A 17,893-nucleotide genomic window follows, 5' to 3' on the forward strand; every position below is an offset into this window, starting at 1 on the left:
TCACATGTTTGAACGCCTGAATTCACAGTTTTAAAAGGATAATGGTTCCAATTTAAGAACTAGTTTGACAAACGTTATATTAGTTTTGTTTATCTGGTCACTGTTAAGTAGATCATCTTTTCTTTTTAATGACAATAAATAACAATCATACTATAGTTGTTCACTTTTATTTCTTTTTCTAAAAAAAATAGCCACATGTGGAATGGAAAACATTTTCATTATTCTTTAACAAGATGAATGTCCTATTTTGTGTGAGTTGGCCAGTTTCTTACTAAAACTGCCAGCCTCTTTATGAATATTATGATTTGCAGATGTGTAGTGTGCACTAAGGAAAAAGAAGATATCATAAAGCATTACTGACAATTATATATGGGGCCAGGAAACTCAACAGGGTTTCCTAAGGATGGTAAAGACCATGGAAATGATACTCCAAGTAGAGTGTTGATATGTAACCAATTTCCATCTTCAAATTAGAAGCCAAATAAAAGAAAATGAAATTTAGCAAAGTGTGGTGGTGTACCATTTCCTCCAGCAGAAACACCCACTCAGACCAGTGCCCTCACAACAAACAGTACAACAAGCAGCAACCTGAAGGAAGCCCACAGGCTCGAAGGGCTACTGGCTGGCTCTTTGTCACCAAATGCAGCAGGTTGAATGCAGACATCACTGTGATATCTTCACCAACAAAACGAGAGGCAAAGAACAGGGGCAAGAGCTGAGTAGGAGAAAAAGGAAAACAAAATTATAAACAAACAAAAAACCACAACAACACAAAGGTTAAACATATTCATTTAACAGTTGATGGTTATGATTTTTAATCTGAAATTGTACACATTGTGCTAATAAATTTTGAATGCCTATTTTTCCTGACAATGAGCTTACTTTCAACCCAGGCTTATTTAGATCTATGAATAAAAACACTATGAAATGGCTGTATTACCTATGAACACATTTTGCAAGAGATTGAAGTTTAAAACAGTTGAAAGAAATAGCTCTTACTGAGTTTATACCATGTGACAGAAACCGTCTGGGGCCTAATATATGCATTGTATTATTTAATCCCTACAATAAACCTGGGAAGGCTTAACCCTCAATGTTTATGTGAGCAAACCTAGGCTCACATAAGGGCAAAAAGCCAATGACCAGTAGAAAAAGGACTAGAAACCCTGACAGATCTGATTGCAAGTCCATCATCTTTCCTTATACCGTGATGCCTTCTTCTAGCAATGATTTGCAAATTACCTTCCCTGGAGAAGACTTTTAAATATTGTATTATTAAGAATTCCTTTGTTAGAAGAACTCATGTTTAAAATAGAGTTTAAAAAAAAAACCTTAAGCACAACTGAGCAACTTCACTTTAGAAATAATGATAAGCTTAAAGCATAGAAAACATGAGCTTTCATTCAATTTTATGATTTATAACTTTGAGATAAAATTCTCTGAATAACACTCATAACCTAGCATTAAAAGAAGTAAAAATATTTTTTCTAAAATCTCGGAAAATGAGTAATGTGGAAGAATCTCAGAATTGTTTTGAATGTTAAGCTTTAGAAAAAAGTCAGTTCTTAAGATTTGTTTTTCATAAAGTGTTTTATAGTATTGTAGTTGGTAAGGATTAGCTTTAAATGAAAATAGAAAATACTCCATTAACATCAATGTCTTATGTTGCATTTAAAATTAGCATTTTAAGTACTTTTAATCACCACATGTCCAAAAATGGATTTAAACTAATGTCTTGCTCATTTTCTGACCACCACCTTCATTCCCCCAACCCCAAACTAAAATTCTTTCCCTGGGCTTTTCTGACCTCCTCGAAGAACAAACACATAATAAACAGTAATATATTTTACCAAATCACTCTGGAGTCTATCTGACAGAAATCTGCTTGTATTAACATGCCTGAACTCTGACTTCTCCAAACTATACTCTCTACAAAACTAAAACATTTTTGTGTTACTAACTGAAGACAAAAGGGAGGAAGAGGGGAGGTAAGTATCACAATGCACACCCTGAAAGAACCATTAAACATAAATAAACATGTCATTTTCAGGAGTGACTGCAGAGCAGGGAAAGAGAGCATGCCTTTGGAGCAGACTACTGACTAATAAAAGATCAAAGGTCTATACCTCACAACACTATAAATAAAAATGTACTTTAAAAAAGGGGGGGGGGTCTATACCTCACAACACCGAATAAAAATGTACTTCTTTTTTCCCAAAAGTCTGTACCTCACAACACTATAAATAAAAATGTCCTTTTTTTCCCCCTTGAAATCCTTCTCAGTGAGGAATAAAGTGTGCAGGGCAAATGTAATCACTTAGCCAAGCTGCAGCCTCTTTGTGCTCCTGCAGCTGACCATAAAACGTCTTCCTATTCTGTTTCATCAACTGCTGTACCAGGCAGCCTGGGCGCCTACCGATCACTGTGGCCATCTGGCTTGTGTCAAAGCCAGCACACAGGAAGAAAGGCAGTGATGTCACTCTGCAGGTCAGGCAAAGAACAAAGATGCTTTCTACAATTTAAAGCCGAGGGCCGCAAATACCAGGGCCCCTCCAGCATGATATAACTGTGTGATTTAATGGTCTCACTGCATTGCTCTTTTCTACCCAAATAGTCAGAGCTCCATCTAGTGGCAATTTGGTTTTGCCCAGTTTTTGTTTTTTTAATAGCTGACCCAGTAAGTACCATATTAGCATCAACTAAGGGATTTATTTGAGAGCAGTCTCATCATTTTGTACTAAAGAACGCAAAAAGTACAGTCTAGTACAATATTCTCCATACAAATCCTACAAAATAATGCATTTTATAGGTTTAGATTCAACATGATCTAATTATTTTAATGCTCACAGGATGGCAGAAAGAGCAGGTAAGTTTCAGAAACAAGTGTCATTCCTCATGCAAAACCCTGGACATATATAAATGAAGTATGAAGTGACATTTCTGAAGAAAGTGTGCATGTTTCTGGATGCCCTGTTGAGATTAAAATTCGTAATCTTCTACTCCTACCCAAACAAATATGCAGTTATTGTGGCTCTAGCATGTGACATCAGGAGCAACTCTTCTCCAGAACAGAAAATGCAACATTTTAAAGCTGAAATTAGCTAATAAGGTTTTCCACTTAATTTATGTTCACTGTAAATGAAACAATACACATTGATAAGAGGAACTAAATTACATAATACATTTGTGTTAAAGATGGTGGATCACAATGGATATGCATGAGCTATGGAGCCAGACTGCCTGTGTTTGAATCTTGGCCAAGCCCATAATTAATTATGTCACCTTGGACAAGTTATTTATCCAGTCAGCCTCATTTTCCTCAACTCTAAAATAACCATTACATCAATTAATTGGTAAGAAGCATTCAGGGAACTCCTGACTTTCACAATATGTTCAGGAAATGTTAACTACTATTGTAGTCTAAATGTATCAAGTATTTTCTATAGTTAAAATTATATTTAAAGTTTGCTATAATTAAATTTTTCTATATTTAAAATTGTAAGAATTAGAAAAATCTAACAGTCCATTTATACTCAACTCTTTATAGATGATAGGCCATTCTCCAAAGATTCCTATTTAAGCCAGAAAATTTACTGCTCTTAGTTCTACAGTGTTTTATTCTAAAGAAAACAAGAAGATAAAGAAATTCTAAAGATAACAGTTGGTTTAGCCCTTGGATATTTCAGGCACAATTCTAAACATTTCACATTATCAGATTTTTAAAAATCTTCCAAAAATTTTTCCATTTAAGATGTAGAGCCTGAAACTTGGAGAGGCTAAGCAATTTGCCTTTTGTCTTAGATTTAGTAAGGGCATGGACACTAAGTAACTGAGTAGACTGAATAGCAAATTTGAACACAGGCCAGGTAACTCCAAAGGCTCTTATCTCTATGTAATGAAAAGCCTTGGTTTTATTTCACTCTTCACACTCTTATTTCCATATTAAGTAGTATGCTAATGATAAATAATAAAGAAACTTCATTCAAGAATACCACCCAAAAATCTCCCTTGACTGAGAAAAACATAAGAAATTCAAGGTAATAAAAAGTCTGGGAGGATCTAGATCTCAGCATTTGATCTTTCTATGCTACCAGATACAACTTTAACTTCTCTTTCACTTTCAAACTTCTCTAAGATATATATTCTAAGATATATTCTTTAGGCTATATCTTAAGGATCCATATAATTGAAATGATCCCACTTTAACCTAACCAAACTTAAATGTGTTGATTACATGGCAACAAATAAATTAACAGCTACACACACACACACACACACACACACACACACACACACACACACACACACATACACACACACATACACACTCCTAAGTCACTATGGCAGCTTTCTCCTTATTATATTCCCTGAACTTGGTGGGTAAAACTCTTAGCCAGAATAATTTCTAGTCCAAAAAGAAGCAGTGGATGCACACATTTCTGGGTGGTGACTAACAACCTATTAAACAAACAAAAGAAGAACTAGCACTAGCACTAAATATCCCATAGAAAGCAGCACTGCACAAGAACCAGTGGAATATCTATAATTCTCTAAACTTCTCTTCATTTCTCAGTCTCTCCCTAGGGTTTGAATTCACCACCTCACACTTGCTAGGCTAGCACTCTATCACTTGAACCATGTCTCAAGTGATTTTCTGGTCATTTTTGAGATAGGGACTTGTTTTGTGCCTGGGTGTGCACCTGAGCTGGGATCCACTGCTTTAGACTTCCCTTCCTTGCTGGGATCATAGGCAACACCACCATATCCAGATTCCCTTTCCATGGAGAGGGAAATCTCTTAAAACTTTTCTGCACTGGCTAGCCTGGAACTTCGCTCTTTCTGATCTCAGCCTCCCATATACCTTAGGGTGACAGGTGTGACACTCTATTCAGCTAAGGACTGAGAAGAGGATCTAATAGAGCTTTCTTCATGGGATAGCCTTGAACAGTGAACCTCTGATCTAAGCCTGCCATGTAGATAGGATCACAGGCCTGAAGAAAAGGCATCCAGCCCACTTCCTCGTTTTTGTATTGCTTCTGACTCAAATAGTTACATCATCTACATGCATCATTCTATCTCCTAGAATATCTGATACAGAATTTTGAAAACTATTTGTGTTTTAAAATTCTATGAACAGAATCTAATGGAGGAGTATGACATTATGTGTTTGAATAAATTGAATTACATTAATTAAGACGTTTTGATGACTTACAAATCATCAAAATGGCATAAGATTTTCTAAACCATGTCCTGAGAAACACAAGTTAAGCCTTCAAACAAGCTTAGTAGTCAAACAGGAATGGAAATGCAATCCACCTACATCAGAGAGAACTTTAGGAAATGTATTTGTTTATCTCAAGTTTCTGAAATTTTTTTGATCATACAAAAGCCCCTTTCTGTCCTATCACTATCCCACAGAACACATTGTTTGGATAAAATCCAAATTCTTTTTTTTTTTTTTTTTTTTTTTTTTTTGCCAGTCCTGGAGCTTGAACTCAGGGCCTGAACACTGTCCTGAGCTTCTTTTGCTCAAGGCTAGGGAGCACTCTACCATTTGAGCCATAGCACCACTTCCATCTTTTTCTGTTTATGTGGTACTGAGAAATCGAGCCCAGGGCTTCATGCATACTAGGCAAGCACTTTACCACTAAGCCACATCCCCAGCCCCAAAGTCCCAATTCTTAAACAATGGATCTGAAATTCCATATCTAGCTGCTGCCTAACTCATCAGCCTTTCTCTCACCACTCTTTCTTTCTTCCCATTTAACCTCACTTCACATTCCTGCCAACATGCTCATAATTCCCCAGAAAGGGGAATTATGTTTCCTACTTCTAACTCCTTGTCTTCATTCTAATACTAGGATGAAGACAACTCCCAACACCCATCACTCCTAACCTCTCCAGTTCTAGTCCCTATTGTAGTGCCCAGCAGGTGATAACCGCCCCTGACAATTTTCAAGACACTGATTTGCTTTCATTACCTCCTCTTCTAGATTATAACAACTAGATTATAACAGTACATAGACGTTTTCAGTCTTCATTTCCCAGTATCTGGTGCATAACAATATTTACTGAGCAAACACTCACTCTGTAAATTACTGAGTTAATGGAGGTGATTGATCAGGATCATCATTTCCAATGCTGGCTCTGCCAGCTCAACTACTAATAGCATTTAAAGATAATAATCTAAACTAAAAATCTTTAGTTTTTCACTTATTAGCAGTTTCTATAAAAAGGTGGAAAGTTGCAAATGCAACCTGGTTTAAAAGCCCTATTGCAAAAAATAAAATTCTAACATATAAAATTTGACTAAATGTTCACCAGTCTTTTGGTGTGGACTATTTTTGTTTTTACTTTTTCCCCAGAAGATGAACAGTAAAATACCAGAAGCTAAAACAGAAAACCCAGAGGATTTACGAAGTTAATAATTAGCTCCAGGTGCTGGGAATGTTGCTTAGTGGTAGAGTGCTTACCCAGCATGCATGAAGCCCTGGGTTCAATTCCTCAGTAACACACACACACACACACACACACAATTAGCTCCAGAAAAATTGGAGTTAATTGCACTAGTGGATTTAAAATATCAGCCTAAGAGGTTAAATCCCTCTCTAATAACTATCAATCTCTCTCAGAGAACTGTCTCCCTCAATGCCGCTCCACAAGCTAGTAGTAACATGCTCCCCCAAAGTGCAAAAGCCCATAGAATTGACAAATTTGTATTCTATCAAGTAAGAATAATTTTTTAAAAAACGAATATGACCACAATATAAAAAGAAATTAACTCTGAGTGCTGGTGGCTCACACCTGTAATCCTAGCTACTCAGGAGGCTGAGATCTGAGGATCATGGTTCAAAGCCAGCCCAGGTAGAAAAGTCCATGACACTCTATCTCGAATAAACTACTCATAAAAAAAAAAAAAGTGACGATGTGACTCAAGTGGTAGAGCACTAACCTTGAGCACAAAGTGTTTCAGGGACAGTGCTGAGGCCCTGAGTTCAAGACCCAGGACTAGAATAAAGTAGGGGGGGGGGCAGAGGGGAGGAGGAGAAATTCAGTAGCATCAAGATAATCTGAAGTCAATGAAAAAATTTTCAGTAGAATATAGTTTGGGAGGGAGTTACATTGTTGTTGTTGTTGTTGTTTTCCATTCCTGGGCTTGGACTCAGGGTCTGAGCACTGTCCCTGGCTTCTTTTTGCTCAAGGATAGCACTCTGCCACTTGAGCCACAGCGCCACTTCTGGCCGTTTCCTATATATGTGGTGCTGGGGAATTGAACCTAGGGCTTCATGTATGAGGCAAACACTCTTGCCATTAGGCCATATTCCCAGCCCGGGAGTTACATTGTTATTATTTTTCTCATTTCATTATAATTACAAAGGGAAGGAACTTCATCCCAGATCAGCATCGAAGTGTCTTCTATAAAATTCTATACCAATATTGTTCTTATCAGAACAGTGTCTGACATAGTTTATGTTCAACCATTGTTCCTTGAGTGAAAAGAGGTGGATAGTTTAGTTACTGTTTGACTATCAATAGCCAATTGGCCGGTGACATGCTTTTGGTTAAACAAATATCCTTTTGTAATTGTACTAATTTTAAGAAACAAGAGAACCTTAGCTTTTAAGACTTTTCAGTCTTTCAAACTACTGAGTTGAATGATTTCTTTTTGTTGTCAAAGTGAAGTACAGAGTGGTTACAGTTTCATATGTAAGGGAGTGAGTACGTTTTTTATCCAACTTGTTACCTCCTCCCTCATTTTCCCCCCCGCCTCCCCCCTCCCCATTTCCTTCTACCCCCATTAGTTGCACAGCTGGTTTATACCCTATAATTTTGTAAGTAATGCTGTTGCATTGGTTTGTCTTTTTTATCCTTTGTCTCTCAATTTTGGTATTCTCTTTCCCTTCCCTAGTTCCAATACATGTATATATGATATCCAGGGTACAGTTGAATGATTTTAAGGCATGGAATTTTAAGTTACTTAGTTCTCCCTTCTAAGTTCCTACTACATAGAAATTGTGTGTGTGTGTGTGTGCGTGTGTGTGTGCCATGCACGTGTAATTTAAGATATAGTCTGTGCTGTCAAAAAATATATTAGCCTAAATGGGAAGATAAGACATATGCTAAATTCCTTAACAGTGGAAAAATAAAGTACCATGAAATTTCAGAAGAATTTCTTCAAGCTTTCAGAAAAGAAATGTCAGGGGTACATTTGAGGGCTGAAAACAAGGAAAATACATATGAAGGAGGACTCTTTATTTTTATTCTTTCATTCTTATATCTATAGAGCTACCCATTCTTCAATTTTTTAATCCTAGAACCCTTTTAACTCCAAAGCATTCTCATAGATTCCAAATACTTTTGTTTATATGGTTATACCTATTAGTATCTATTACACTGGAAACTGCAACTAAGAAATATTTGCTATTTTATATTTACAAATATATATATATATATATAATAACTACAAATGATTTTCTTTTCTTTTTTGGTTAGTCTTCGGGCTTGAACTCAGGGCCTGGGCGCTCTTCCTGAGCTTCTTTTGCTCAAGGCTAGAGCTCTACCATTTTGAACCATAGTTTCATTTCTGGGGTTTTTGGTGGTTAATTGGAGATAAAGAGTCTCCTGAACTCTTATCTGCCCCGGCTGGCTTTGAATGGTGATCCTCAGATCTCAGCTTCCTGAGTAGCTAGGATTATAGATGTGAGCCACTGGCTCCCAGCTAAAAATAATTTTTAAATAACCATTTTTTTTCTAAAAGCTTGAGTACATTTATAAAAATAATATTTTAGTGAAATAAATTATCCAAACACATACACCAGGGAGAGTTTTACATTTTTGCAAAGCTCTTTAATGTTTGATTTAACGGAAAACAACTGGATTTATTTCTCATTTCTACTTTTGCCATCAATCTGTTGTGATATATTGTTAACTGATACAGATACATGAAGAAAATTTAGCCTCACAGACAAATAGTAATATGGAAGCTTTAGTTTTATAACCCCTACAGATAATTGTAGATACTTTTCCATTGTCAACAAGTGATCAACTGAAACCATATCAATTAATTTCTCATACTGTTACATTAAGACCTTTCTTCTATCTTGCATTTGGAATGGACATTGACCATTACACATTATTTTGTCACATTAGAAATAGTTTATTTGGAAAATTCTGGTTCACTAGGTTATATAGATCTTTCAAATACATGGTATCAAATTATACTCATTAATATTACCATGTATTTCAACAAAAGTCTTTAAATAATGAGAAGCTATCAGACTCACAGGAGACATGGTTTTCCAAAATTTTATTTTTTTAACCTGCAAGTTCAAAATGTATCATTGACAATAAACACCATCAATGTTTTCCTTTAGGTAACAGAATCACTGTTCATTTTTTCTTTTTTTTTTAGAAAATGTCTGTTATCTACCCATGTCTAAATAACTATAGTCTGTTTGATCATTTTTTAAAGCAAAATGGTGTCTCAAATAATTGCACAAATGCTTTCCCTGGAGACAGCTGTGCTTTGGTGTGCAGAATTGTTTTATATGCATGTTTTATATGCATGCAGCCATTAGAATTTAATAAAGTACAAACTTTGCTACTTTTTCAAGTAGGTAGGGGGGGCACTCTACCATTTGAGCTACACCTCCAACTTTCCTTTTGCTGGTTGTTTTGGTGATAAAGTTTATGGAACTTTTTGCCTTGGCTCTTCTCTAACCATGTTCTTTCAGATCCCTGCCTCCCGAGTAGCTAAGATTACAGTGCCTGGCAAGAGCATTCTTAACTGAAATCATATGTTTCCCAAATGTGTATGTTGGTGAAAGACAGAATAACAGCAGTTTTATGTCTTGACACAGCAGTTTTGTCTACTTTTGTTTTTATAACATTCATACAAATATCAATAAAGTGAAAAAAGCAGTTTAGTATTAATATGAAAATGGCTTTGACTGAATCGCTGGAGAGGGTCTAGGAATCCAGTGTACCCCTTGGAAACTGTTGGGCTGGTATATTGCTTGTCATATGGTAAGTATAGTAAAATGTTTACTATATCTGATGATTAAAAAATGAACTGAGGAATATGCTTAACTTACACATATATTTAGAGTAAAGAAAATGCTTAGAAAATACAGCTTTTCAATGTCTTAGCACTTCTAGACACAAATAGTATAAAGGCATAATGTTGCTCTATTGCAGCAAATTGAGCAAGAATAGTTGCAACAGATTTCTGAAAGTAACAATCAGAATACTGCAACCAGGTCTTCTCAGTATTACCTTTATAAATCTACTAAAACATATGGCCTGCTAAGGAGTTATAAAACAAATTCTGAATTCATGCCATCTCCAGAAAAATGATTATAATTTTATTTATAAATCCAGTCAATATTTACGGAACCCATATCATATACATGATACTACTACTTCATTAAAAAATGAAAATTGTTCAATTCATTCACCCATTTATTAAATGAGTTGTTGATTCTTTGACAGCTTAGTGTTTTGAGCTTTCTGCATAATGTGGTTATTAATCCTTTTTCAGATGTATAGCTGGTAAAAATTATTACTTTTATTCCATGGTATAGTTTGAAGTCTGGTATTATGATATCTCCAGCATTGCTTTTTATCCCCAAAAATGTTTTGGCTACTGGAAGTCTTCTGTATGTCCTATAACTTTTAGGATTAATGTTTCTAGTTCTGTGAAGAGGGCATTAGGATTTGTTTTCATCTTCTGCTATCTTCTTCAGTTTCTTCTTCAAAGTTTTATAGTTTTCATTGTAGAGGTCTTTTACCTCCTTGGTTAGGTTTATTCCTTGATATAACTGGCAAGTGTTTATCCACTAGTAGTTTTGGAGTGAAATCTTCAGAGTTCTTTAAATGTAAGATCAATTATAGGGCGGGAATGTGGCTTAGCGGTAGAGTGCTTGCCTACCAAGCATGAAGCCCTGGGTTTGATTCCTCAGCAGCAACACATAAACAGCTAAAACCAGAAGTGGTGCTGTGGCTCAAGTGGTAGAGTGCCAGCCTTGAGCAAAAAGAAGCCGGGACAGTGCTCAGTCCCTGAGTCCAAGGCCCCCCTCCCCCCAAAAAACAGATCAATTATACCACCTGTAAACAGAGATGGTTCAACTTCTTCCTATCCTATTTGGATCACTTTTGCTTGTTTACCTTGCCTTATTATTTTGGCCAAGAATTCCAATACTATGTTGAATAGGAGTAGAAAGAGTGAACACCCTTGTCTCATTCTTGACTTTAGAAGAAATTGTTTCAGTTTTTCCACATTTGGTATGATATAAACTATAGGTTTATTATGGCCCTTATTATATTTAAGGAACAATCCTTCTCTTCCTAGTTTCTCTAGAGCTTATTTATCATAAATGGTATTTAATTTTGTCAAAGGCTTTTTCTGAATTAATAAAAATAATCACATGATTTTCATCCTTGATTCTGTTTATATGCCATATTATGTTTATTTATGTATGTTGAACCAACCTTGCATTTCTGAAATTAAACCAACTTTATTATAGTATCTTATTAGCCATCCTTTCATTAAGTTCCTGAATAATTTTGTCTTACAATGTAAAGTTGTTAGTATTTGCTGTATGTTCAGAAACAGCCTAATCTGTGCTTGTAGCTTGATTTTAAAAGTTTATATTGTTATCTCTATGTTTATATTGTTTACTTAAACAGGTTAAAAAAATTAGCTGTTCCAAAAATTACTTCTCTTTAGGTCTAGAGTCACAATCCCTAGGCTCTTAAAAATGACACATACTTATTTTTATTTACCATTAGGGTAAATCTATTTTTTCGTCCTTACTAACTTTCTTCTTTCCTTCATTCTTATTTATTTTTGTGCTGATCCTGCAGCTTGAACTCAAGACCTGGGAGCTGTCCCTGAGTTTTTGTGCTCAAAGCCAGCACTCTACTGTTAGGATCCGGCCCCTAGGCCTGCCGCCCATCCCCAAGCCCTGGGGGAATGCGGAAGCAAGCTGCCCTCTCTGGGTTCGCCTTTGCACCTAGCCCCCAACTCCAGCCAGCCCAGGCATCTCCCAACCTAGCCAGCCCGGCTCCTACCAGCTCCGCCCTGGCTCGGCGCGCTCGAGTGACGTTAGCTCTTGGGGGTCAGGTGATACCTTTCAGCCTATGACATCCTGGCCAAACCCCTCCCCTCGGAATCATCTCCCATCGTCCTTGTCTCAATAAAGTTAGTTCGCTCTAAGAAGCTGACCCGGTGGCATGTGTATGTCAGACTTCTAGTGGTAAGGAGGCAGGCACACATCCGCGGCCAGGCCACGTGCAGGACAGGTCTGCGCTGACTCCCCTGCTTCACTCTAGCTTATCTGCAGGTCAGACGGCTAGGGGAGAGGGCGAGAAAGGGAGGGTGGAAAGAAAGAAGTAAGTACCCGAGCTGGGAGGCTAACGAGCCCAACACTCTACCACTTGAGCCACACCTCCATTTCCAGCTTTTTGGTATTTAATTAGATATAAGAATCTCTTGTACTTTTCCTGCTCCAACTGGCTTCAAACCATGATCTCAGCCTCCTAAGTAGCTAGAATTACAGGTGTGAGCTACCAGCACCCAACTACTTTTTAAAAATCAGAACATTGTGTCTGTATGGTCTAGGCCTACAAACTGACTTGTTAGATCAGTAAGAAAGCTCAGTGAATGTAATTAATTCTCAAGAAGTTCCCAGTGTCTTCAGGAAATAAGATCTTCAGATTGTAACTGAGTTCTTTAGTTTTTTAATATTAATTTACTTCATTGTTCTTATAGAGGTGATGTACAAAGGGATTAGAATTATATGAGTACATTGCCGTTGGTACAGTGTCTTCTGCTCCCTCATTCTCTCCCAGTCCCTCCCTCCAGTCTCCACCTACAAGTTGTATAGTTACTGTCACCAATGTCCAGTAAGCTCTACTGCTGCATTTTTTCACTGAGTTCTTCAGTTTTTCAACTGAACAAAATCTCTCCAACTGAAGAAATTCATTGAGTAAGATACTGAAGTAACTCTCCTCTCCCTTTGGTATCTAACCAAAAGAGGAGATCCATGTCTTCTAGCCAAAGAAAGAGTCTCTTTGGGATATTTTGTAATCAATGTGATGAGTAATGGAGACAGGCTATGGACTTTTCAAGGTGAGCTCAACTTGAACATGGCATTGGACTGCTTCTCTCTTTATACTATTTTGCTTTTTCCTAGCAAGAACAGAAATCTAGCACATATGAAGTCCTGTCCTTGAGTTTCCTCAAGGATTAAAAATAGAACTATCATAGGATCCAGCACTCTAAAGCATATATCTGAAGGAATGTAAGTCAGGATACAATAAAAGTACATGCACACCAATGGTTCATTGCAGCACTATTCACAATAGGCAAGCTATGGAAACAGTTCAAATGTGCTGTAACAGGTGAATGGATCAAGAAATGTACATATGTACATGCACAAATACAATGGAGTATTACTCAGCCATAAAGAAAAGTGGAGTTGTGTCAGTTACAGGAAAATGGATGGTACTGGAAATCATCATATTAAGTAAAATAAGTCAGGTTCAGAAGGACAAAGGCTGCATATTTTCTCTCATATGTGGAAGCTAAACATAAAAAATAAAAATATACATAAATACAAATAGGTCCATCCATGTTTGTAATTATAAGAGTATTAGAGGAATCGAAGAGTAAAAGAAAGCATCTGAGGGTGAACAATACTAAAATACAATCCATCTGTGAATGAAGACTGGCCTGGGCATGTAGGTGAGATCCTAACTTAAAAATAGGTAATGTGCCAGGTGCTGGTGGCTCATGTCTATCATCCTAGCTGCTCAGGAGGCTGAGATCTGAGGATCGTGATTCAAAGCCAGCCCAGGCAGAAATGTCTGTGAGACTCTTATCTCCAATAAACTACTCAGAAAAAGCCAGAAGTAGTGCTGTGGCTCAAAGTGGTAGAGCACTAGCCTTGGGCAAAAGAGCTCAGGGACAGAGCCAAGGACAAGCCAAGACAAAGTTTAAGCCCCATAACCAAACAAAGAAGAAGAAAAAAACAGTACAGCTATAGCATGAAAGTCTGGGGGGCATGGCTAAAGTGGTAGAGTATCTATGTAGCAAGCACAAGACCCTTAGTACAAACCCTAGCACTGCCAATAAGAGTAAAAATAGTAAGATAATAATAGTAATAATAAGTGAATATCAAACTAAAGTCTCTCATTCTCCAGGGTGGACAAGCCCATGTTGGATTTATTCCTTACTCTATTTAACAAATAGATACTAGGAAAAAAGTGAAACAAGATGCCATGGTCCCTGGAAGTTTACATGTTAGTAAAAAGGGAAAACAATATAAACAAATGTAGTAAGGATCACATAGAGGCAAAGATCCTAAACAACAGGGGGATATAAGCTAGGTTTAGGGCATGAGAAAAGCTTTTTCAACCAAGTTTAACAGTGATAAAAGAAGGGCTTCAAAAGAGATGAGCAGTGGCTCCAAGGTAAGAGTTGGGTGTAGTTCACTGAAAGTTATGAAAGTAGAACAGCATAGCTGGAGGTATAATTGAGGAGTCAAGAGGAAATAATGATGAAGCTAACAGAAGCAAATCTTGGAAGCCACTGTACACTAACAAGAAAAGATTAATATAACATAAATGAAATGGATAGGAGTTACATTAGACTCAAAGTAATGAGATTAATTTCTATTGCAGAAATAATTGAAAAGAACTGATGTAGGACATGATTTAAACCATTTTAATTATCATTGAGTAAAACAAAGGGGTTTCAATTCAACATGTCAGTTTGTGAGTACACTGCATCTTGATTAGCATTACCTCTTTCATTGTCTATTTACCTTTACCTTGTTCCATTTTTTACATATACACATTGAATATTATGATGGCATTCACCCACCCTTCCTGTCTCCATTCATCTTCCTTGCTCCCCTTGACCTCACCCCCCTAACACTTAGGACTACAGTTCTAGTTCAAGCAGTTTGATGAATGGCAGCACTATTTACTAGTAAGAAACAAGGTGAAGTTGAGTTGGAAAAAGAAATTCTGTTGTTGACATGTCCATGGTGGAGATACAAAGAGGCAATAGATATAGGGGCTATAGCTCAAGATAGAAAACTGGGCTGATGGATAGATATTGGGAAGTTATTAAAGAGATGGAACTGAAGCCATAGAGTAAGACTATGAGAATATATTAAATGAGAAATGAAAATGTCAGAACCCCCAAAAGCTTCAAATTTAAAGATGAGATATTCAGGAAAGACCTAGCGAAACCAGGAGCACTAGTCACAGAAAGATCAGAGAAGCCAAGGAAAGTGTCCCAGCATGACAAAAATGATGCTGACTATAACGATGACAATGTTAGTTATTAATGCTACTGTGAATTAATTTTGAAGATGCTGTATTAATTCACATATACTTATTTCACTGAATGATCATAACTCATATAGTAACCTATATACAATAGAGATACAATGATAAGTAAAAAAAGTATTCAACAAGTAAAAAAAAACTATTCAACAAGTAAAAAAGCTGATACACAGATAACTAGCCTAAGATTGCATATATAACAATAACAGTTAGAAAGGACTGTTTCTAGAAAGTGAATGTCTAGTGTATCTAATACCCTAAAGTCAGAAAGATAAGGACCAAACACTGAAAGAAGTTTCAGGGCATTAATATGGATGATTCTTTGCTTTTCTCAGTCCATCAGCAAGGTTTCAATTCTGCCACCACTACTCTGATTCAAATCATTATTAGTTGTCTGTCTGATTCACTGACCAAACCCTAAAAGGTTTACTTGCTCCTATTCTTGTCTCTATAGTCCATTCTCTATACAGAAGAAAGAATGATTTGAAAATGTCAGTCAAATTTTTTCAATGCCTACCTAAAATCTCCTAAAGACTCATCACAGCATATCTATACTTTCATAACAACCCCAAAACCCTATATGGTCTGCCCCTCTTCTTGACCCTAAACTCTAACAATGCTTTCTTTTGCTCCTACCAGAAAACGGAGTGCTTGTTCTTCACAACAGCACAAATTAATTCCAAACTGAAGAGGAAAGCCTCCGAGAACAAGGCTTATGCCTCTCTGCTTTATGCTGCACCTCCTTGGATGAGACAAGTTAGTGCTCAACAACATGTAAAAAAGGCTCAACACATATTTTTGGATGAATGACAAATAAGAGAAATAGCAAAGAGATAAACAACTTGTGAAAGAGTGATCACAGGGACCCTGGGTGAAAGACTTTTTGTTTTATAGGAGAAATTTGAGCATGCTTTTAAATAAGGGATATTTGGATATTATCCAAAAGCTTAGGAAAAGCTAAAACTATTTTAAAAATTACACCATGAAGGATAAAAAGATGATAAACTAACTACTGTAGGAAAAACTAAAGCTATACAGGAAAATTATGGCATCCAGAGATTCTTACTCTGTATGATAAAGTTCTGTCATTTGGACTTGGGTAAAATGGGTAGTCTCTGATCACCATCAAGAACTTTGTTTTACTTGATTATTTCCCCCATGTAGTGTCCCTTGGTTGTTTCGCATTAAAGGAAGTTCTGATCAACAAGTACAACATGCCCAATTAATAAAAAGGTATTACTTGGCACATGCAATTTACCTGGAAAGTCGAAAGTTCAGGATTATTAACCAATTAATCTAAAGTTATAAACATATTTTTAAAAGAGGATGTTGTTACCCAAACATGAAGAAACTGGTTCAAATTAACATAGAAAATCAAAAGACTAGAGTCCAAACCATAAACTGAAAGTAAAATTTTTTTAATTAGAAGCACAATGAAGAAGGTATATTTTTCCAAATAGGAAAAAAATAAGCCATGAAAATTTAAAAAAAAAATTGAACATGAAAATCATGATCCATCACAGCAGTATAAAGAAAGCAAGAGTTTCTTAGCTATCATTTGTGTTCAATACAAATCATAAAATTCAGGACTGTGGTTGTCTGAACCCAAGAAACAAAGACAGACCAAAGCAACACAAGAACCTTTGACATTACATTCTGACATTAGGTGAGAGCATGCACGTTTTTCAATGTGTGTGAAATGTTCTGCAAAAAAAAGGACAAAACTTAGTACTTCATTTGGAAAAAAAGAAACTTTTTCACTTGTCAAATTAGCAAATACTCATGGTGAGTATTTCTGCAGTAGTAAGATTAACCAGTTTTAAAAGTCAAGTATATTTTTACAATCAGAGGCAAATCCCATTCTCTGTTGAAAAAAAGGTTTTCCCCTCTGAACTACATTTGCAAGCATAAAGAAGCAATTCCAAGTACAAACTTGGAAAGACAAACACAAATTCTATTGTATAATGTTATTTCTTTAGAAAAAATATTCATAAGATACTTTGAATACATGTAATCTATCATTTAAATAAGTCCTAAATATTTTAAGGGGTTATGTAACTTTACCTATGGATTAAATTACAGGCATAAGATTAAATTACTTAAGGAACATTCTTAGTTTAACAAAACAAACAGCTTGTCCAATGTGAACAAGACATAACAAGAAAATATTTTATATAACTTATTAATTATATTATTTCCATTAAAATTACAGAAGCCTAGCCAGACACAATGGCTCAAGCTTATAATCTTAGCTACTCAAGAGGTTAAGATCAGGAGGATTGTGGCTCAAGGCCATACCAGCCAAAAAGTTCACAAGACCTCGTCACACAGTGAAGGCACCCTGGTGTACAACATTCCAGCTACATGAGAGGCTGAGGTCAGAAGTATTACAGTTAACTTGGGGGGAACTTTCAGGAGACTCCATCTCCAAGGAAGAAGCTAGGCATGGTGGCACATGCCTGTCACGCCACCTTTAGCAAAATAGATATAGAAAGATCACAGTCCAGATGCATGGCTGGGGTAAAAGCAAGATCCT

General features: G+C 36.4%; 1 protein-coding gene across 1 annotated transcript in view; it reads right to left on the reverse strand.

Moving 5' to 3' along the window:
- The window catches only part of Msrb3 (methionine sulfoxide reductase B3), a 116,405-nt gene that overhangs the window by 89,253 nt on the left and 9,259 nt on the right, over positions 1–17,893 (reverse strand). Inside the window, exon 2 of the mRNA XM_048360229.1 lies at positions 589–715. Within this exon, the coding sequence (XP_048216186.1) occupies positions 589–664 (76 nt within the window). The 5' untranslated portion in view covers positions 665–715. The remainder of the gene's footprint in view (positions 1–588; positions 716–17,893) is intronic.

The sequence above is a fragment of the Perognathus longimembris genome, chromosome 1, assembly GCF_023159225.1.
Source record: "Perognathus longimembris pacificus isolate PPM17 chromosome 1, ASM2315922v1, whole genome shotgun sequence".
NCBI lineage: Eukaryota > Metazoa > Chordata > Mammalia > Rodentia > Heteromyidae > Perognathus > Perognathus longimembris.